The sequence below is a fragment of the Pseudophryne corroboree genome, chromosome 6 (genome assembly GCF_028390025.1).
Source record: "Pseudophryne corroboree isolate aPseCor3 chromosome 6, aPseCor3.hap2, whole genome shotgun sequence".
Classification (NCBI taxonomy): Eukaryota; Metazoa; Chordata; class Amphibia; order Anura; family Myobatrachidae; genus Pseudophryne; species Pseudophryne corroboree.
In genome coordinates this window covers 27,348,748-27,371,602 of record NC_086449.1, presented here as the reverse complement: position 1 = coordinate 27,371,602, position 22,855 = coordinate 27,348,748, and the positions used below count along the sequence as shown (strand labels likewise).

Genomic DNA, 22,855 nt, shown 5'->3' with positions numbered 1-22,855 from the left:
TCTTACCACACTTGGGACTCTAAATGTATAGCTGCTGATACTTTAATGTCCTGTTGCAATTTTATGTTTAACTTCAATGCCAGAAGGCAATTACTACTGCTGTAAAACAGATTGCTGTTTTACTCCACGCTTACACATTTTGAATATGCTTTAGATGACCTAGATGTCGAAAAGGCACAGCCATGTATGCTAAGGTGCCTTATTTACAATAGTAATTCCATTAACTCTAGTTTTAGAAGCAGCTATAGTTTTACAGGCCTCCCTCTCTTTCATTCATTACCTTACACACTGAGACATTCCCAGCTAAACTGAGGTCATTCTCTGTTATTCTCTCTCTTAACATTGTGTCCCTACAAGCTGTTGCTCCAGTGTTGACTGGGTTGTTACTGTATTCTCTTTCTTCTCTCTCCTCCTCTCTCTGCACTCTTTTTCTCCTTCTCTTCCCCTCTTACTCCATCTCTCTCTTCCCCCTCATATGCCTGTTTCTCTTGCCAGCAATTGATTTTATTATATAGATTAGCACAACGTATTTTCTTATCATCTTTAGTATTGTATTTTTTGGGGCTGTCCTTACCTTTTGTCTTCTCCTTTCTATATGTGGCCTGTGCATCCATGACTGCCTTTTTCCTTTCACCTATACTGGTATATATTTTTTGGTTGTGGATAGTGTTGTGATCATTTATCATTTCTCTATGACAGCGCTCCCTGTTATACTGCCAAAATCAGCTTCCCCCACCACCTCCCATAGCAGTGTCATTGACCGCTATGGCTACAATTTCGCCCTTGGTTGTAGGATCTCAATAAAATGGCCTAATGACCACGGGCCAACGTTTCTGTGTTGTTCCTAGGCCTCACTTAACCCACATGTGCACTGCCCCCAGTGGGCAGCAGTGGTGGTGCACCGAGTGCTATTGGTTGTGCACAATCTACACATGCAGTCGCTGAGTGTCTGGAGGAAAAGGTAGCACTGGTAGGAGAGCTCAATAGAGGCAGGTCACATGACTCACCAATTCTCCAAAGTCTGTAAAAGTAATCCCTTCCTGCCACAATCAGTCAGAGGCAAAGAGCCCCCAAAAATCTGTAGTCAAGCCAAAGAGCCGGTATCATGCGCGTGCCCAAAACTGGGGCGTGGCCTAACTGGCACAAGGCCACGCCCCATTTTTGGGCACCCATCTTCAGTACGACATTCGAAGGAGCATGACCGTGTGTCACACCCCCATTTTTAGTTACACTGGGGGCGAGAAACACAAACATTTTACACATTACGGCAGGCAAGAGTCCTCGTTTTACACATTACGGCAGGCAAGAGTCTCCATTTTACACATTACGGCAGGCAAGAGGCTCCATTTTACACATTACGGCAGGCAAGAGGCTCCAGGTTACAGACTCCAGTCTCCCCAGGCTCCCCCCCAGGCAGGCTCCAGGCACGCCCCCCCAGGCAGGCTCCAGGCACGCCCCCCCAGGCAGGCTCCAGGCTCGCTCCCCAGGCAGCGGGAGGCTCCCTCCCTCAACCAGCATAGTCTCTGTGGGCTTTTAGGCCAAGGGATGCAGAGGGATACATACTTACCATGGCATCCACGAGTCTCGCGACCGCATCTCTTCTCTCCTTGTGGCAGCGGCTCCGCCTCTCATTACGCGATGTGGGGGGAGATCATGTCAAACAAATCTTATTGACTTTTTTGACTGTGTGACTAAAGTGATGGATAAAGGTGGAGCCATGGATATAGCTTATCTAGACTTTAGTAAGGCTTTTGACACTGTTCCACATCGCAGACTGCTAAATAAACTTGAAAGTTTGGGATTGGATATTAGGATTATTGAATGGATAAGATCTTGGTTGAAGGATAGAAAACAGAGAGTTGTGGTAAATGGAGTGCATTCCCAGGAGGGAAATGTTACCAGTGGAGTACCCCAGGGATCTGTACTTGGACCAGTGCTTTTTAATATCTTTATTGGTGACATTGCAAATGGCATTAAAGGGAAAGTATGCCTTTTTGCAGATGACACAAAGGTATGCAACAGGGTAGACACACCAGGTGGGGTAAAACAAATGATTGAGGATCTAGGTAGACTAGAGGAATGGTCAAGAGTCTGGCAATTACAGTTTAATGCCAAAAAATGCAAAATCATGCACTTGGGTCTCAAAAATCCAAAGGCTAAATATAGTATTAATGGCACTATACTGGAAACTACTGAGGAGGAAAGGGATCTAGGAGTCACTATTTCAGATGACTTAAAGGCAGGTAAGCAATGTAACACAGCAATGAGGAAGGCTAGTCAGATGCTTGGCTGCATTGGGAGAGGAATCAGCAGCAGAAAGAAAGAAGTAATAATGCCACTGTATAGGTCATTGGTACGGCCTCATCTAGAATACTGTGTTCAATTCTGGAGGCCATATCTTCAAAAGGATATTAATACATTAGAAACTGTGCAAAGAAGGGCAACTAAAATGGTGCATGGCCTACATCACAAAACATACCCAGAAAGACTAAGAAATCTCAATATGTATAGTTTGGAGCAGAGAAGGCAAAGGGGGGACATGATAGAAACTTTCAAATATATCAAGGGTTTTAACAAAGTCCAGGAGGGAAACATTCTCCAAATGAAGAGAAGCAATAGGACACGAGGACATGCACTGAGACTGGAGGGGGGGGGAGGTTCAGGGGAAATTTGCGGAAAAATTACTTCACAGAAAGGGTAGTGGACAAGTGGAATAGCCTCCCATCGGAGGTGGTAGAGGCTAAGACAGTAGAACAATTTAAACATGCATGGGATAGACATAAGGATATCCTTACAAAGAAATAAGGATCAATTAAGGTTAGAAATTAAAAAAAAAAAAAAGGGCAGACTAGATGGGCCAAGTGCTTCTTATCTGCCGACAAATTCTATGTTTCTATGTGACGTCATGACGCCACATCGCGCACGAAGTGGAGCGGTGCCGGTGCATCCCAAGCCTCCTGTGAACTTGTGAAGGGGGCAGGATGATATTGGCTGCTAGTTGGAGGCTGGGACCAGTGGCAGGTGCGGGAGTGGGAGCCGCATCATTTGAAGGGAAGAGCTGCATGTGGCTCGAGAGCCGCGGGTTGGCCACCCTAGGCATAGACCATTAGTTCAGCATATACAGGTCAACCAACCAGGGGTGTATCTAGAGGTCGGAGCACCCCTGGCAAATTAAGGGACTGGCGCGTCCCCCCATATTTGAAATGGGGAACACCGAAAAAGTGTGGCCACACAATAGTACCCACAATTCAAATTACACCACATGGTAGTGCCGCTTACTCACATTACACCGTACAGTATGTCCATCATTCACGTTACGCCACACAGTAGTACCCCTTATACACGTTATGCCACACAGTAGTAACCCCTATAAATGTTACGCCACGTGTGCGTATATAGATACTGTATATAAATATATAGTAGTGGCTAGTTTCACAGGAGTCTGGGTGCGGGCTTACAAGGACTGTGTGGAGCCTTATGCTGGTGCACACTGGCCGATATAGCAGCTGTTCAATTGAACGGCCGATTTAACGCAGGTGCGTCGGCCAGTGTGCACCAGCGATATTGTATGTCTGAACGACTTCATTCACAGACAGATCATGTCGGCTGTGCAGCACAGCTAATGGTGCATCATTCTGTGTGTACGGGCAGTCAGCCAACCACCTGTACACTTGCTGCACAAGCCGGTGTGGTGACTGACAGCGCAACTGGGTGGGCGCATGTAAATGCCCGCCCAGATATGATGTCAGTCACGACGGATTGGGCAGTGTGTATGCAGAACACACTACCTGACCTGTCTACAGATATAGCTACATATCAATTTATCTGTAGATATAGCTATAGGTGTGTATCCAGCTTTATGCTGATTCCCAGTTGGCGCACACCTCCCGATACACTCAGTGTACCGGATCCCCGGGTGAGCCGGCCAGCACATATATTACATTCATGTTTATTTATATATATATAAAATAGTTGATAGGACGGCACTCACAGGACTTCATTTAATTGACCACAGGGGTCCAGTCTTTTCATTTATACCAGGGCTGGCCAAACCGGTCCTCGAGATCTACCAACGGTTCATGTTTTCTAGGCCTCCTGGAGATCTGTAGAATTGTCAGTTAGGAATGAATGCAGCACATCTTAATTAGTAATGACTACACACTTGTGCACCAGCCAGGTGGTCTGGAAAATGTGACCTGTTGGTAGATCCCGAGGACTGGTTTGGCCAGCTCTGATTTATACTGAACTCCTGCGAGTGCCATCCTATCAACTACTATACAAATTTGGACTATCCAGGAAAGACAGCCAGGCAATACCCATGATGCTATGGGCTGTAACACACTGGCCGGTTTCTCCTGGATGGCAAAAAGCCGGACAAACTTTGTCCGGCTTTTTGCCATCCGGGAGAAACCGGCAGAGTCTGTCACACAGGACGGCTTTGAGCCGTGTGTGATGCTGTGCGCATGCGCAGCATCAGACACGGCTTGGAAAAAACCCGTTGTGCGTGAAAGCTCCCCTTCACACACACGGTTCATTGGCTGCAAAGACGGCCCGGCGCCCGCCCGGCAGCCGGACCTTCCAGTGGTGAGACCCGGCTGCAACCCGGCAACCGGGCCGGGGCCGTGCAGTGTGAAGGGACCCTAGCCCTCACAGTGTTAACTACAATGCCGGCACGGGAAAAAGCCTTCCGGCTTTTTCCCGGCCAGCAAAAGCCGGGTAGTGTGTTTTAGCCATATCAGTGCCGGTCCTCCTTGGCTATACACGATAGATATATATATAGGAATAGGGGTAACAGCGACCAACGGTGTTTCAGATGTTGATTATTTATAAAGAAGGCTTAAAAGTATGGAGAGTGCTGATAAAATTAAAAATTCCTTAGTATTACTTTATATAAGATAAGGCAAAGCCATTTTTTTTTTAAGTATATATAACAATTTTATTCTAAGAACAGAGGTAGAAACCAACAGTAAAATATAACAAAATTCAAGGGACAAATATAAAAAAGGGGGAATTATAAATGGAGATAAAAATAAAGTTATAAACTAAATAAAAAAAGTACATAAAACTATAAAATGAGAGCTTGGAGCTTATCTTAGTGTGAAGAGTCAATGAGGCACACCCAACACGTTTCGTCAGTCTGACTTCATCAAGGGGTGCCTTTTTTTTAAAATTTTTGCACAGCATAGCACCTGGGTTGGTGGTCCAGGACCAATTCAAATTATTCATGGTCAATATAATAGGCAAAACCAGTGCTGGTGGCTGCCAGTCATAAAATATGTGGCCAAACAGAAGTAAATCTTGTCCCTCACCACACAACTGACCCTAAGGATGACATATAAACGCCATCTACTTAATGTAATATTTCTTTCTAAATTTCTCAATAAGAAAATTTTTGGCCTAGGGGTGCCGTGAAAACAATTCTGATATTCTAGGGCGCCGTGATTCAAAAAAGTTTGGAAACCACTGGTCTACATGATTACGTGTGGACTCAATTATGTCGGCAAGACCGACCGTACATTGAGAGAGCGCATTTCTAATCATTAATTGTCTATTAGAAATGTCCTTGCGGCAGGTTGCCGTGATCAGCCTGTCGCACGTCATTTCTTGACGGCCAAACACAATGTACCTTGTTTGAGATACATGATAATCGATCACGAACCTGCACGATTACGGGGTGGTGACAGGTCATTAAGATTGTTACGCAGGGAAGCTAAATGGATCCACGAATTACGTACTCTTGCCCCAGAAGGCTTGAATGAGAATCCAGGATTACATTGCTTTCTATGAATGATTCTTTCAGTAATATGGTATTGTGGCTCTAGGACTGTGTCTCAGTTTTACATTCATTGTGTTTTCTAGATGATCTACACGTGACTTTCGATTTGTAGGCATATGTATATACTTCAGTATTTATTGTGTGTTTTTGTATATAGTGTTATTTTGTACTGTCCGGTTTTACATTGGTCATCTATGTGTAATTTTAATCTTTATATTTGGTTGATATGTGCTCCATAGCTGCATTTCTTCTTTGTGTATTATGTTGTCCTGACAACGCGGCGCCGAGTGCTGACATCATTTGTGGGCGCCTGCACGTGGATGCCACGTCGATGGAGCCGCTGGTGGTGGGTATATAAGGTATGTCTCTGTATGTATTGAACCTGAGAACAGGGTGAACATTAAAACCCCGAAACGTTGTTGCATTACACCTGCATCTTTTTGATTCATTCACCGAGTGCCGCTGCCATTGATGTGTTTATGTTGGACCTCGCGGTGGGGTACATAGGAGGGCACCAGAAAAGCTAAAGGTACATTGGGAGTGCTGCCACAAGAGCGCGCGCGCGTGTGTGTGTGTGTGTATATATATATATATATATATATATATATAAAATACATTTCTAAATTCCAGTGCCAGCGGTGGTAGACTTGCATGGACTAGGCACTAGGCAGTTACCTGTTCGTACTGGAGACATGCAGCACAGCAGTCACTCTGTGTAATTGGCGCCGATGTCCGGTACCGCACTTCAGTGAAACAGCTCAAAGTAAAACTACAGCTCCCAGCAGCCCTTGCTGCTTGGAGCTCCGGCAACAAGGGCTGCCGGGAGTTGTAGTTTTAGAGCTGCTTCACTGAAGTGCGGTACCGGACATCGGCGCTAATTACTGCTGTGCTGCATGTCTCCAGTACGAATAGGTAACTGCCTAGTGCCTAGTCTATGCAAGTCTACCCCTTGGCCACGGGTGGCACCTCCAGGCAGCAACCCTCTTCTGACGGCACCCCTGGCGAGCGCCATCCTGGCCTATGGGTAGATACGCCCCTGCAACCAACATCACGTTCAGTATCCAGGAGTCCAGTATTATATTCTGAGCAGCATCTTAGTGTGTAAAAACATGCCGAGAAGACCACGTGCTACAGACCGAAAGCACCAGAATGGAGAAATGTGACCTGATGGTGGAACGACTTACTGGGTGGTTTGAGTATCTTATTTCGGTTCCTCTCCTGTCAGCTAAGCTCCTGCCTTGTGTCAATGGTTCTTCCCGGTGGTGGCGATGTCATTTTACAGGGAATGTATTCTTGGGACACGTTAGGCCCCTTAATACCAAATGAGCATAATTTAAACATCACAGCCTGACTGATTATTACCTGTTGACCATGTGCATCCTTTTATAGCCACAGCCTACCTGTCACGGCTGAAGTTGTTTGTGAACCCGGACTAGAACTGGACACTGGGGGGTATATCTACTAAGATTCGTGTTTCTGCCGAATTGGTGGGAGTTTCAACTCGAATTGTATCGAACATATTTATCTACAACTTTTTTAAATCATTTTCGGGAATTTACTAAGCTGCCGAGTTTTTGTTTTCCGTATTTTCTGATGTCGATGTTATTCGTATTGTCGGGCAGTGTTTTACGGGAGTGATTAGTAAAACACTGCCGGACATAACACAGTAAAGCCCGGCCGGATCAGTGAGATCCGTGCAGGGCTTCATTGTGTACAGTATGAAAACAGTTTAAAGAGTTAAAAGTGTTAAAAAAAATTGTGTGGGGTCCCCCCTCCTGAGAATAACCAGCCTTGGGCTCTTTGAGCCGGCCCTGGTTGTTTAAATACCGGGGGGAAATTGCCTGGGGTCCCCACGTATTTAGACAACCAGCACCGGGCTCTTGGGCCAGCCCTGGTTTCAAAAATACAAGGGACAAAAGACGTAGGGGTCCCCCGTATTTTTAAAACCAGCACCGGGCTCCACTAGCCAGGAAGATAATGCAACAGCCGGGGGACACTTTTATACTGGTCCCTGCGGCAGTGGCATTACCCCCCCAACTAGTCACCCCTGGCCGGGGTACCCTGGAGGAGTGGGGATCCCTTAAATCAAGGTGTTCCCCCCCCCCTCCAGGCACCCAAGGGCCAGAGGTGAAGGCCGAGGCTGTCCCCCCCCATCCCTTGGCAGTGGATGGGGGGCTGATAGCCTTTTTGTGTGTAAGAAAAGAATATTGTCTTTTGTTGTAGAACTACAAGTCCCAACAAGCCTCCCCCCCTGCTTGCTGGTAGTTGGAGAACCACAAGTACCAGCATGCAGGGAAATAACGGGCCCGCTGGTACCTGTAGTTCTACAACAAAAGAAATACCCAAATAAAAACAATACACACACACCGTGATAGTACAAATTTATTAAAACACACTTACACACATACATACTTACCTACATCCCATGCCGACCAATCACGTCCCCTTGTCCATGAAGAATCCAAACGTTTACCTGTGAATCCAAAATTCCAATATACTCACCTATTATCCAGTGATGATCGGTCCTCTTCGTTCAAGAAGTAATCCACGGCCTTGTCAAAAAAACAAACCGAACGCCCGATCCACACCACTAAAGGGGTTCCATGTTTACACATGGAACCCCTTTCCCCGTATGCCGGAACCCCCCGTGACTCCTGTCACTGGAGATCCCAGCAGCCAATCAGGGAGCGCCACGTCATGGTGCTCTCCTGATTGGCTGTGCGCTACTAGCCTGTCAATCAGGAATAGCGCACCGGCTAGAATGGGGGATTGTGCTCCTCTATTCTGGCCTATGATGGGAACTTTGCGGTCTACGGTTAACTGCAAAGTTAATTGGGGTCACCCGTTATTTCCCCGCATGCTGGTACTTGTGGTTCTCCAACTACCAGTAAGCAGGGGAGGCTTGCTGGGACTTGTAGTTCTGCAACAAAAGACAATATTCTTTTTTTACACACAAAAAGGCTATCAGCCCCCCATCCACCGCCCAGGGATGGGGGGGACACAGCCTTGGGCTTCACCCCTGGCCCTTGGGTGCCTGGGGGGGACCCTTTATTTAAAGGGGTCCCCACTCCTCCAGGGTACCCCGGCCAGGGGTGACTAGTTGGGGGGTAATGCCACGGCCGCAGGGACCTACATAAATGTGTCCCCCGGCTGTGGCATTATCTTCTCGGCTAGTGGATCCCGGTGCTGGTTTTAAAAATACGAGGTACCCCTATGTCTTTTGTACCCTGTATTTTTGGAACCAGGGCTGGCCCAAGAGCCCGGTGCTGGTTGTCTAAATGCGGGGGACCCCAGTCAATTTTTCCCTGGTATTTAAACAACCAGGACCAGCTCAAAGAGCCCGAGGCTGGTTATGCTTATGAGGGGGGACCCCATGCAATTTTTTATTTTTAACTATTTCAGACCCTTTTACACAGATAAGCATGCACGGATCTCACTGATCCGTGCATGACTATCTGAACACACCAGCAAAAAGCAGGTCTATTTAAAAGCTCCTTTTTTTGTACGAATTCTATGCTTTCCCGGCAGTGTTTGGCTATTGTCGGCAGTGATTGAGAATACGAATTCTTAGTAAATTACGAGTTGTATCAAATAACAGCCGTGTTTGACCGATGGTCTATTCATTCGTATTTGTGAACTCAGCCGGGAAAAACAATACGAATAGCCCCAACACTGCCGAGATTTGTGTTTAGTAAATTCCCGAGATTACACTTAAAAGAAAAATACAAACTCGAATTAAATCGGGACCTTAATAAATATACCCCTGGGTCTGGTCTTGAGCGCTGCAGACAGAACTGGGCTGGCTTGATATATGATCTGCTCATTCAGACGTGGCAGGTTTGGCAGGGGCTCTGATTGGAAGGTGACCAGCCATGGGGAACTGAAACACTGGTGGTGTGGACCACCAGTGCAATAGGTAGCTGGGATGTCACCAAGGCTGAAAGTCTCATGAAGACTGGTGAGTTTCAGGATGCTGGGGATAGGCAGCAATGCAGGCAGAAGGAGGGCTGGACGGAACCAGCACATCCGAATTTCCAAATGCTGGACGGACACAGTGAAGCAATTGACAGAACACTGGGCGGAACCAGAGCAGCAGATTGTTCAGAATGCTGGTGGAGTCAGCAAGCCAGGTATTCCTGTAGCTGGATGGAACCAGCGGAGTAGCTTGTGAGGAAAGCTGATGGAGTCAGCAAGGCAGGTTTTCCTGTAGCCGGACGGAACCAGCGGAGTAGCTTGTGAGGAAAGCTGATGGAGTCAGCAAGGCAGGTTTTCCTGTAGCCGGACGGAACCAGCGGAGTAGCTTGTGAGGAATGCTGGTGGAGTCAGCAAGCCAGGTATTCCTGTAGCTGGATGGAACCAGCGGAGTAGCTTGTGAGGAAAGCTGATGGAGTCAGCAAGGCAGGTTTTCCTGTAGCCGGACGGAACCAGCGGAGTAGCTTGTGAGCAATGCTGATTGAGTCAGCAAGGCAGGTTTTCCTGTAGCCGGACGGAACCAGCGGAGTAGCTTGTGAGGAATGCTGATGGAGTCAGCAAGGCAGGTTTTCATGTAGCCGGACGGAACCAGCGGAGTAGCTTGTGAGGAATGCTGATGGAGTCAGCAAGGCAGGTTTTCCTGTAGCCAGACGGAACCAGCGGAGTAGCTTGTGAAGAAAGTTGATGGAGTCAGCAAGCCAGGTTTTCCTGTAGCCGCAATGGAATACAAAGTCTACAGATGTACTGGATTAGCACTTCCAGAGCCTTTTAGAAGCAGCGGCAGAGTCAGCGGGTACTGTGATGGAATAGTCCTGAGTCAATATAGCTGGAGATACTGGAGCTCTACACAGACTGAAGGACGTCAAAGCACTGACAATCCGCCTATGCTGGGACTTGGAATTTATACCCAGTGCTTAAAGTTGACTGGGTGAGCGGCTCACATGATTCGAAAGTGAATCCGGATTGGCCTCAGGAGGATCAGCTGACTGGAGACTTTGAAGGTGCTGTCCACGGAACTCAGTGGCGGGAACCTTGCCATGGCTGTTTAGCAGAGAGACACAGCCATGGAGTCCCAAACGCTGAGACTGGTGGCGCCGGACGTCAGGGAAGTACACAGATGAGAGATTGCGCCTTGGCTTGCGGCAGAGGTAAGACAGAGCGTGGCTGGGGAGCGCTGATAACCTTTGTTTTGTGACACTACCCACCTTATCATGACTGCTTCCAGCAACAAAACGCGTGGTGTCACACAGCACACACCAACTCACGCTGGTTGCAGGAACATGACAATGAGCTCAGCCTAATCCAATGGCCGCGGCAGGCACCAGATCTCAGTAGAATACAGCACCTTTAGGACGTGGTGGAATCGGAGAATTTGCAGCATGAATGTGCAGCCGACACATCTGCAGAAACGGTGTGACGCCCTCTTGTCTCCATGGACCAGAGTCTCTGAGGAATGCTTCCAGGGCATGGCTGAACCCATGCTACTTAGAACTGAAGTTGTTCTGGGGGCAAAGGGTGTACTAAATAAAGCGGACTTGAGCGTGTGCGAGTTAGCGGTAGCTTTAGGTGCACTCTTAAAATGTGTTTTATAATGGGCAACTGAAAAGCAATTTAGGTTTGTGCACAAAAGTGAGATTGTTCTCCTTTAATTGCAGGGTTGTGTTATCAGAACGCATCGGTGTGAAGTATCACTGATTGGAGTCCATTTATGATATGCTGAAGTAAAGCAACAAAACAAGCCACAAATAATTCTGCTTTCCAATGTTCTCTGTTGAGTGGGCCTTAACCAGCCTAGTATACAATGCCGATATTTATGGAGTCGATCGATCATCGGTACTGCATGTGTGTCGCGGTTGCACAATTGTATCGCACACGCGCCAAGGTACCTTAGCGATATTGCCTGCAGGAAGGATTAATTTGCAAAGTGATTGGCAGTCGAAGGAGATAACAGAGAATGCTGGCACAAACGTGGGTGCGTCAGGACCATTTTGGAGGCGTGTCTCAGCCCGCGGCGGCGATCCCGTACGCAGTAATGGAGGCTCCGGTATCTCTCTTCCTGTGGCCTACGGGTAGTAAGCATCTGTACAATGTTGGTTTATGTGTGCTACTAGTTACCCTCATTCATGCATGCCAACACCACCAAACGATGTGCAGTGTTTGTCATGGATACACAACGAAGCATTTACATAAGCGCCTAGCTGCAGCGTTTACTGCCGCACGTTGCGCTTGGGATCCGGGAATCCTGATAGCAGAGGTCGGGATATTAGGTTTTAGGATTGATTCTGATCTGATGATCTTTTGATGGTGGCCCGTTTTGCAACTTCTTGCAAATGCCAGTACAAAGCCTTTCCCTAGTTTACATCCGAATGTGCAAGGACGCCCACTGTCAGCGTCCATACATACATTAATACCGATTAGGGTGGCACCAGCAGTTTCTCCCGCCGAGTGAGCGGATGAGCGTCTCTCTGTACGCAACCGCTTTCAGCGACGCTCCCATGGCACGGTGAAAAGATGGACCTTCTCCATACGTTCGCTAAGCCACCTCCCTGTCACCACCCAATCGCTGCACCGTCTCTGGACGCATGGCCGGTGCAACATAGACACATGCGCAAAAGAAGAAAAAACATTGCTCCGCTGCGTCCGTCATCACTACTGCGTGTCCCAAAAAAGACAATTACACACAGAGTATACTGAATTGTTCAACAATATACTGTAATAATGAATTATAAAACATGGGCCAATTACCATTGCACTGAAATTAGGGGTATAATTATGCACCACCATATGTTAATCAGTATTATAAAATGTACATTTAATGGAAAATCCAGCATATATGGCATGTAACAAGATGGCACACTGCACAGAAGGACAGTGAGATTTACAGGCAACGTGGGTGAATGTGACAACAAGGCTACAACAAAATGGCGGCTATCCTGCTCTCTGATTGGCTCTCGCTCACTGCGAGTTCTACATTGGGATGGCTTGCTGTAATAACTAGAACAGCTTCTGGATTGGCTTCTATGCACATGACCTGGATATAAAACATTGATATGAAGAACTATGAATTTTGGCCTAAGACGCGGTAATAACGGTCGGCTGCGTCTCTTCTACAGGACACTGGCACTACGTGGTATGATGGCTCTTTCCTCTATAGCTCTGTCAGATCATCATTAAAATACAGGTGTATGCTGGCTGTGTACAGATCTGAGTCCATCTTCAGCTCATCGAATTCCTCATCTTCATCCCGCACCCCATTCTCCTCCAGGGTTAGGTCCATGTTCAGGGGAACCCCACAATATTTCCAGGTGTAGCTGGATGCATGAGCGTTGTATGGCAGGTAACGGTGCAGAATTTCCCACAGAGACTCCTCCGAACACACCTGCAAGACACAGATATAGACTGCCTGATCCCTGGGCTTATTACCCTACAGGGGGAGGGGCAGGCTCATAACTCCCTTCTGTGTCACTATGTCACCCTGCAGGGGGAGGGGCAGGCTCATGGCTCCCTTCTGTCTGTTTCACCCTGCAGGGGAGGAGCAGGTTCATAGCTCCCTTCTGTCTGTGTCACCCTGCAGGGGGAGGAGCAGGTTCATAGCTCCCTTCTGTCTGTGTCACCTGCAGGGGGAGGGACAGGGTCATAGCTCCCGTCTGTCTGTGTCACGGTCACCATGCAGGGGGAGGGACAGGCTCATAGCTCCCTTCTGTCTGTGTCACCCTGCAGGGGGAGGGAAAGGCTCATAGCTCCCTTCTGTCTATGTCAGTGTGTCACCCTGCAGGGGGAGGAATAGGCTCATAGCTCCCTTCTGTCTGTGTCACCCTGCAGGGGGAGGAGCAGGTTCATAGCTCCCTTCTGTCTGTGTCACCCTGCAGGGGGAGGAGCATGTTCATAGCTCCCTTCTGTCTGTGTCACCTGCAGGGGGAGGGACAGGGTCATAGCTCCCGTCTGTCTGTGTCACGGTCACCCTGCAGGGGGAGGGACAGGCTCATAGCTCCCTTCTGTCTGTGTCACCCTGCAGGGGGAGGGAAAGGCTCATAGCTCCCTTCTGTCTATGTCAGTGTGTCACCCTGCAGGGGGAGGGACAGGCTCATAGCTCCCTTCTGTCTGTGTCACCCTGCAGAGGGAGGAGCAGGTTCATAGCTCCATTCTGTCTGTGTCACCCTGCAGGGGGAGGGGCAGGCTCATAGCTCCCTTCTGTGTCACTGTGTCACCCTGCAGGGGGAGGGACAGGCTCATAGCTCCTGTCTGTGTCACTGTGTCACCCTGCAGGGGGAGGGACGGGCTCATAGCTCCCTTCTGTCTGTGTCACTGTGTCACCCTGCAGGGGGAGGCACAGGCTCATAGCTCCCTTCTGTCTGTGTTACTGTGTCACCCTGCAGGGGGAGGGGCAGGCTCATAGCTCCTTTCTGTCTGTGTCACCATGCAGGGGGAGGGACAGGCTCATAGCTCCCTTCTGTCTGTGTCACTGTGTCACCCTGCAGGGGGAGGGACAGGCTCATAGCTCCCTTCTGTCTGTGTCACTGTGTCACCCTGCAGGGGGAGGGACAGGCTCATAACTCCCTTCTGTCTGTGTCACTGTGTCACCCTGCAGGGGGAGGGACAGGCTCATAGCTCCCTTCTGTCTGTGTCACCCTGCAGGGGGAGAGACAGGCTCATAGCTCCCTTCTGTGTTACTGTGTCACCCTGCAGGGGGAGGGACCGGCTCATAGCTCCCTTCTGTCTGTGTCACCCTGCAGGGGGAGGGGTAGGCTCATAGCTCCCTTCTGTCTGTGTCACCCTGCAGGGGGAGGGGCAGGCTCATAACTCCCTTCTGTCTGTGTCACCCTGCAGGGGGAGGGGTAGGCTCATAGCTCCCTTCTGTCTGGGTCACCCTGCAGGGGGAGGGACAGGCTCATAGCTCCCTTCTGTCTGTGTCACCCTGCAGGGGGAGGGACAGGCTCATAGCTCCCTCCTGTCTGTGTCACCCTGCAGGGTGAGGGACAGGATCATTGCTCCCTTCTGTCTGCATCACCCTGCAGGAGGAGGGGCAGGCTCATAGCTCCCTTCTGTCTGTGTCACCCTGCAGGGGGAGGGACAGACTCATAGCTCTCTTCTGTCTGTGTCACCCTGCAAGAGTAGGCGGAGGGTCATAGCTTCCTTCTGTCTTTGTTAGCCTGCTTGGGGCGGGACAGGCTCATAGCTCCCTTCTGTTTGTGTCACTGTGTCACCCTGCAGGGGGAGGGACAGGCTCATAGCTCCCTTCTGTCTGTGTCACCCTGCAGGGGGGAGGGACAGGCTCATAGCTCCCTTCTGCCTGTGTCACCCTGCAGGGGGAGGGACAGGCTCATAACTTCCTTCTGTCTGTGCCACTGTCACCCTGCAGGGGGAGGGACAGGCTCATAGCTCCCTTCTGTCTGTGTCACTGTGTCACCCTGCAGGGGGAGGGACAGGCTCATAGCTCCCTTCTGTCTGTGTCACCCTGCAGGGGGAGGGACAGGCTCATAGCTCCCTTCTGTCTGTGTCACTGTGTCACCCTGCAGGGGGAGGGGCAGACTCATAGCTCCCTTCTGTCTGTGTCACCCTGCAGGGGGAGGGAAAGGCTCATAGCTCCCTTCTGTCTATGTCAGTGTGTCACCCTGCAGGGGGAGGGACAGGCTCATAGCTCCCTTCTGTCTGTGTCACCCTGCAGAGGGAGGAGCAGGTTCATAGCTCCATTCTGTCTGTGTCACCCTGCAGGGGGAGGGGCAGGCTCATAGCTCCCTTCTGTGTCACTGTGTCACCCTGCAGGGGGAGGGACAGGCTCATAGCTCCCTTCTGACTGTGTCACCCTGCAGGGGGAGGGACAGGCTCATAGCTCCTGTCTGTGTCACCCTGCAGGGGGAGGGACGGGCTCATAGCTCCCTTCTGTCTGTGTCACTGTGTCACCCTGCAGGGGGAGGCACAGGCTCATAGCTCCCTTCTGTCTGTGTTACTGTGTCACCCTGCAGGGGGAGGGGCAGGCTCATAGCTCCTTTCTGTCTGTGTCACCATGCAGGGGGAGGGACAGGCTCATAGCTCCCTTCTGTCTGTGTCACTGTGTCACCCTGCAGGGGGAGGGACAGGCTCATAGCTCCCTTCTGTCTGTGTCACTGTGTCACCCTGCAGGGGGAGGGACAGGCTCATAACTCCCTTCTGTCTGTGTCACTGTGTCACCCTGCAGGGGGAGGGACAGGCTCATAGCTCCCTTCTGTCTGTGTCACCCTGCAGGGGGAGAGACAGGCTCATAGCTCCCTTCTGTGTTACTGTGTCACCCTGCAGGGGGAGGGACCGGCTCATAGCTCCCTTCTGTCTGTGTCACCCTGCAGGGGGAGGGGTAGGCTCATAGCTCCCTTCTGTCTGTGTCACCCTGCAGGGGGAGGGGCAGGCTCATAACTCCCTTCTGTCTGTGTCACCCTGCAGGGGGAGGGGTAGGCTCATAGCTCCCTTCTGTCTGGGTCACCCTGCAGGGGGAGGGACAGGCTCATAGCTCCCTTCTGTCTGGGGACAGGCTCATAGCTCCCTCCTGTCTGTGTCACCCTGCAGGGTGAGGGACAGGATCATTGCTCCCTTCTGTCTGCATCACCCTGCAGGAGGAGGGGCAGGCTCATAGCTCCCTTCTGTCTGTGTCACCCTGCAGGGGGAGGGACAGACTCATAGCTCTCTTCTGTCTGTGTCACCCTGCAAGAGTAGGCGGAGGGTCATAGCTTCCTTCTGTCTTTGTTAGCCTGCTTGGGGCGGGACAGGCTCATAGCTCCCTTCTGTTTGTGTCACGGTCACCATGCAGGGGCTGGGACAGGCTCATAGCTCCCTTCTGTCTGTGTCACCCTGCAGGGGGAGGGAAAGGCTCATAGCTCCCTTCTGTCTATGTCAGTGTGTCACCCTGCAGGGGGAGGAATAGGCTCATAGCTCCCTTCTGTCTGTGTCACCCTGCAGGGGGAGGAGCAGGTTCATAGCTCCCTTCTGTCTGTGTCACCCTGCAGGGGGAGGAGCAGGTTCATAGCTCCCTTCTGTCTGTGTCACCTGCAGGGGGAGGGGCAGGCTCATAGCTCCCTTCTGTCTGTGTTACCCTGCAGGGGGAGAGACAGGGTCATAGCTCCCTTCTGTCTGTGTCACTGTGTCACCCTGCAGGGGGAGGGACAGGCTCATTGCTCCCTTCTGTCTGCGTCACCCTGCAGGGGGAGGGGCAGGCTCATAGCTCCCTTCTGTCTGTGTCACCCTGCAGGAGGAGGGGCAGGCTCATAGCTCCCTTCTGACTGTGTCACTGTGTCACCCTGCAGGGGGAGGGACGGGATCATTGCTCCCTTCTGTCTGTGTCACCCTGCAGGGGGAGGGACAGGCTCATAGCTCCCTTCTGTCTGTGTCACCCTGCAGGGGGAGGGACATACTCATAGCTCCCTTCTGTCTGTGTCACCCTGCAGGGGGAGGGACAGGCTCATAGCTCCCTTCTGTCTGTGTCACCCTGCAGGGGGAGGGACAGGCTCATAGCTCCCTTCTGTCTGTGTCACTGTGTCACCCTGCAGGGGGAGGGGCAGACTCATAGCTCCCTTCTGTCTGTGTCACCCTGCAGGGAGAGGGACAGGCTCATAGCTACCTTCTGTCTGTGTCACCCTGCAAGAGTAGGCAGAGGGTCATAGTTCCCTTCTGTCTGTGTCACTGTGTCACCCTGCAGGGGGAGAGACAGGGTCATAGCTCCTTTCTATCTGTGTCACCCTGCAGGGGGCGGGACAGGGTCATAGCTCCCTTCTGTCTGTGTCACCCTGCAGGGGGAGGGACAGGGTCATAGCTCCCTTCTGTCTGCGTCACCCTGCAGGGGGAGGGGCAGACTCATAGCTCACTTCTGTCTGTGTCACCCTGCAAGAGTAGGCGGAGGGTCATAGCTCCTTTCTATCTGTGTCACCCTGCAGGGGGCGGGACAGGGTCATAGCTCCTTCTATCTGTGTCACCCTGCAGGGGGCGGGACAGGGTCATAGCTCCTTTCTGTCTGTGTTACCCTGCAGGGGGAGAGACAGGGTCATAGCTCCCTTCTGTCTGTGTCACTGTGTCACCCTGCAGGGGGAGGGACAGGCTCATTGCTCCCTTCTGTCTGCGTCACCCTGCAGGGGGAGGGGCAGGCTCATAGCTCCCTTCTGTCTGTGTCACCCTGCAGGAGGAGGGGCAGGCTCATAGCTCTCTTCTGACTGTGTCACCCTGCAGGGGGAGGGACAGGATCATTGCTCCCTTCTGTCTGTGTCACCCTGCAGGAGGAGGGGCAGGCTCATAGCTCCCTTCTGTCTGTGTCACCCTGCAGGGGGAGGGACAGGCTCATAGCTCCCTTCTGTCTGTGTCACCCTGCAGGGGGAGGGACATACTCATAGCTCCCTTCTGTCTGTGTCACCCTGCAGGAGGAGGGGCAGGCTCATAGCTCTCTTCTGACTGTGTCACCCTGCAGGGGGAGGGACAGGCTCATTGCTCCCTTCTGTCTGCGTCACCCTGCAGGGGGAGGGGCAGGCTCATAGCTCCCTTCTGTCTGTGTCACCCTGCAGGAGGAGGGGCAGGCTCATAGCTCCCTTCTGTCTGTGTCACTGTGTCACCCTGCATGGGGAGGGACAGGCTCATAGCTTCCTTCTGTCTGTGTCACCCTGCAGGAGGAGGGGCAGGCTCATAGCTCCCTTCTGTCTGTGTCACTGTGTCACCCTGCATGGGGAGGGACAGGCTCATAGCTCCCTTCTGTCAGTGTCACCCTGCATGGGGAGGGACAGGCTCATAGCTCCCTTCTGTCTGTGTCACCCTGTAGGGGGAGGGACAGGCTCATAGCTCCCTTCTGTCTGTGTCACTGTGTCACCCTGCAGGGGGAGGGACAGGCTCATAGCTCCCTTCTGTCTGTGTCACTGTGTCACCCTGCATGGGGAGGAACAGGCTCATTGCTCCCTTCTGTCTGCGTCACCCTGCAGGAGGAGGGGCAGGCTCATAGCTCCCTTCTGACTTGTGTTACCAAGTTACCTCCAGCGTATGCTCCTGGGACGTTAGGGTGTTAATGATACGGATGATTCTGGTTTTGGAAGACAAGTTGCCGACTTCGTAGGTAGGGTCCCGCCACCAAGGGCGTCCAAAGTCAGTGTTCCAATCTGAAGCAGGCAAGGAGGGGGGCACATGAATGAAACGCCCCTGAGGTGTGTAGTATCGCAAGCAGCCGGTCTGCGGATCGATGTAAGTCTTAATCTGTGGACAAAGAGACAATAGGAGTCCTCAGGAGGCATCAAAGAAACCAGGCAAAATATTTCCCAAAAACTACTCCTCATCGCTCCCCGGCCTGCAGCGGCTGCGTGTGACGTCACACAGCCGCTGCGGCCCGCCCCCCCCGTTCGATCCAGCCACGCCTGCATTGGCCGGACCGCGCCCACAAAACGGCGGCCAAACGCCGCCGTTCCACCCAGCGACCGCCTCTGCCTGTCAATCAGGCAGAGGCGATCGTAGCGGCCCGACGGCCTTCGTCCGTCAGGCATGCGCCAGTGCACTGCGGCGCCGGTGTATGCGCAGTTCTGACCCGATCGCACCGCTGCGATAAACTGCAGCGTGCGATCGAGTCAGAATGACCCCCATTAACCAAACAGCTTGTGGTTGAAAGCCACAATCCTGAGCACTTTATTCAATATTAATACTGGTCTCCATAATAAGGAACTATGAATAGAAACATATAAAGGAATGCCACTCGTGAATAAAAACGGTATCCGTTTGATAGATAGACAGTGTCTAACTTTTATACCGGAACCAATAAAAACGACAAGAAGGGACTTGGGGGGGTCATTCTGAGTTGATCGCACGTAGCAACTTTTTGCTGCCCGTGCGATCAACTAGACGCCGCCTATGGGGGAGTGTATTTCTGCATAGCAGAGCTGCAATCGCTTGTGCAGCCCTGCTATGCTGAAAAAGTTTTGTGTAGAACTAGACCAGGGTAAGAGTTACTTACCCTGTGCGATCGATCCAGCGATGCATCAGACATCCGCCCTCCAAACGCCTGGACACGCCTGCGTTGGACTCACCACTCCCAGGAAACGGTGAGTTGCCGTCCGGATCCGCCTTCCTCCTGTCAATCTTATTGCAATCGCACCAGCGATCGCTTTCTTCGGTCTACTAGTCGTTGCCCGGCGAATGCTGGGCAACAACGCTCGTGCACATTGCGCCCGCCGTGCAGGCGCAGACCCGTTCGCACCGCTGCGACAACCAGCAGCGTGCGGACGGGTCGGAATGACCCCCTTGACACAGAATCGTTTTAAACACTTCATTCACAAATATATACATTTCTTTCACTTTTTTCTTTTTATACTTCGCTTACTTAGCCTATAACAGACTAATTAGAAACCAATAAACAATTAAAAGCCCTACAGGCTGTTCAAATGGGGTGTTCTACTTATACCTGTTTTTAAATATAATTAATAAAATGTACTTTAAACAATAATTTAAGTAAGGGGACGGACTGCACCGGAGTCCAATTTCTTTCTCTTCCTTGCATTGTTATTTATATTTGATAATTGGAGGGTAGCACCCAATGTTTCGTGATCACAAGATATATGGAGACATAGGGGGTCATTCAGAGTTGTTCGCTAGCAGTTTTTAGCAGCCGTGCAAACGCTATGCCGTTTCCCACTGGGAGTGTATTTTAGCTTAGCAGAAGTGCGAACGAAAGGATCGCAGAGCGGCTACAAAATATTTTTGAGCAGTTTCAGAGTAGCTTCAGACCTACTCAGCGCTTGTGATCACTTCAGACTGTTCAGTTCTGGATTTGAGGTCACAAACACGCCCTGCGTTCGCCCAGCCACTCCTGCGTTTTTATGAACACTCCCTAAAAACGGTCAGTTAACACCCAGAAACGCCCACTTCATGTCAATCACTATGCGGTCAGCAGTGCGACTGAAAAGCTAGACCTTGTGTGAAACTACATCGGCCATTGTGAAAGTACGTCGCGTGTGCGCATTGCGCCGCATGCGCAGAAGTGCCGTTTTTTTTGCATCATCGCTGCACAGCGACCATTTTCAGCTAGCGATCAACTCGGAAAGTCCCCCATAGGGCCTAATTCAGACCTGATCGTAGCCTACCATCAGCCACCCTGACATGCGGGTAGAGGGGGGGGGTGGGGGGGGGAGGCCCAGCACAGGGTTAGGCGCTGGCAAGGAGCTACCCCGTCGCTCTCCGGGTCGCAGCGGCTGCGTGTGATGTCAAAAAATTCTCTCTCTTCTCCCCTCGATATTTATTATTATTTATCATGTGAAAGCATAGCTGAGAAGACAGCTATCCAATCATTCAGATTTCTGTGTCATAGAGTTTTAATCGACATAAAGGCTTTACGCATACCCTACGCCTATACTGGTATGAGAATGCAGCTCCTACATACTGTACAAAATGGCTGCCTTCACCATCTGCGGTACTCTAGTTACCAATAGCGATGTCCTCCAATTAGACACTTACGTCCCGATTCTTGGGATGAAACCAGTGACTGATGTCCTTCCCCGCAGCCGCGATGATTGGCTTCAATAAAATGTCACCTGAGGGAGAAGAAGACGGAGTTAGGAGTCAGTGATGAAGCAGCATTGTGCACAGACGGTGATTGTGACGGACAGGCTGGTCTACGTACAGGACATACAGCCCGAATATACTGTCCGCCGCGCCCTGCGACCACCCTGAAATTGCGGTTGCACCGCATTTCCAGCATGATCACTGAAAGTAGGGAAGCCTCCTGCCGGCGCAGCTTGGTTATGACCACAGGAGGCCGGCCGCCATCTTTTTGATCGCGGCGGCTGCATGTGACGTCACGCAGCCGCCCCAATCACGCCCATGCCCCCCGTTCGCACCACCATACATCCGTTTTTCCACCACCGCCCCCGCAAGGCTCCATCTCCGCCTTGGAAACTGATCGTTGCCCCCCCCCCCCCTCTCCCGCCCCACGAACGCCTGATTGACGCATTTTCTGCTGTTGTGAACAGAAGACAGCCAGAAGGATAAAGCAATGTATCTGGTGAAACATGTGAATCACAGGCACCATTATAAAGTGATCCCTGTAATAACTGGATCTAGTGTAGGGAAATAGGAAGAAGGGAGAATGTGGGAGGACAGGGCCACAGTGTGACCACAATGCGGAGGGGTGGAGAGGGGGACATGGGTCAGCAGAGGACACAAGACTACATAGGGCAGTGGGACACGGGGGGGCTACGTGGGGCTGAGGGACACGGGGGGGCTACGTGGGGCAGAGGGACACGGGGGGGCTACGTGGGGCAGAGGGACACGGGGGGGGCTACGTGGGGCAGAGGGACACGGGGGGACTACATGGGGCAGAGGGACACGGGGGGACTACGTGGGGCAGAGGGAAGCAGGGGGCTACGTGGGGCAGAGGGACACGGGGGCTACGGGGGGCAGAAGGACACAGGGGGGACTACGTGGGGCAGAGGGACACGGGAGGACTACGTGGGGCAGAGGGACACGGGGGGGCTACGTGGGACAGGGGGGCTATGGGGGGAGAGGGACACGGGGGGACTACTTGGGGCAGAGGGACACGGGGGGACTACGTGGGGCAGAGGGACACAGGGGTATGTGGGGCAGTGGGACACGGGGGGACTACGTGGGGCAGAAGGACACAGGGGGGCTACGTGGGGCAGAAGGACACAGGGGGGCTACGTGTGGCAGAAGGACACAGGGGGGTACGTGGGGCAGAGGGACACAGGGGGACTACGTGGGGCAGAGGGACACAGGGTGACTACGTGGGGCAGAGGGACACAGGGGGGCTACGTGGGGCAGAGGGACACAGGGGGGCTACGTGGGACAGAGGGACGCAGGTGGGGGCACAGAGTGACATGGGGCAGGAGCAGGGTACAGTGACAGCGGAGATCCCGGTGACAGAAGACAGACGGGCTGGAGCTCGGGGCTCCGGGTCACCTCGGTGCTCTACGGCCAGTCGGGTGAGGTCGTACACCCGGCCCAGGTAGGACACCCAGAGGTCGGACGGGGTGCAGTGCACGGACACCTCCCGCGGGGTGTAGTACGGAGCTCGGGTAGGAGACATGCCGACTGCTGCAGTGTTACCCCGGCAACGGGACGCGCTCAGCGCCACTTCCGCCCTCACACCACACACACTTCCGCCCTCAC

General features: G+C 51.8%; 1 protein-coding gene across 1 annotated transcript; it reads right to left on the bottom strand.

Annotated features, from left to right (window-relative positions):
- Positions 1–12,539: 12,539 nt before the first annotated feature.
- On the bottom strand, positions 12,540–22,851 carry LOC134935962 (cytochrome b5 domain-containing protein 1). Its single transcript, XM_063930820.1, has 4 exons — positions 22,646–22,851; positions 21,185–21,261; positions 18,722–18,940; positions 12,540–13,127 (listed from the first exon to the last, which is right to left on the bottom strand). Exons 1-4 carry the CDS (start codon positions 22,770–22,772, stop codon positions 12,897–12,899), a joined length of 654 nt encoding a protein of 217 aa, XP_063786890.1. The 5' UTR covers positions 22,773–22,851; the 3' UTR covers positions 12,540–12,896.
- Positions 22,852–22,855: the final 4 nt, after the last annotated feature.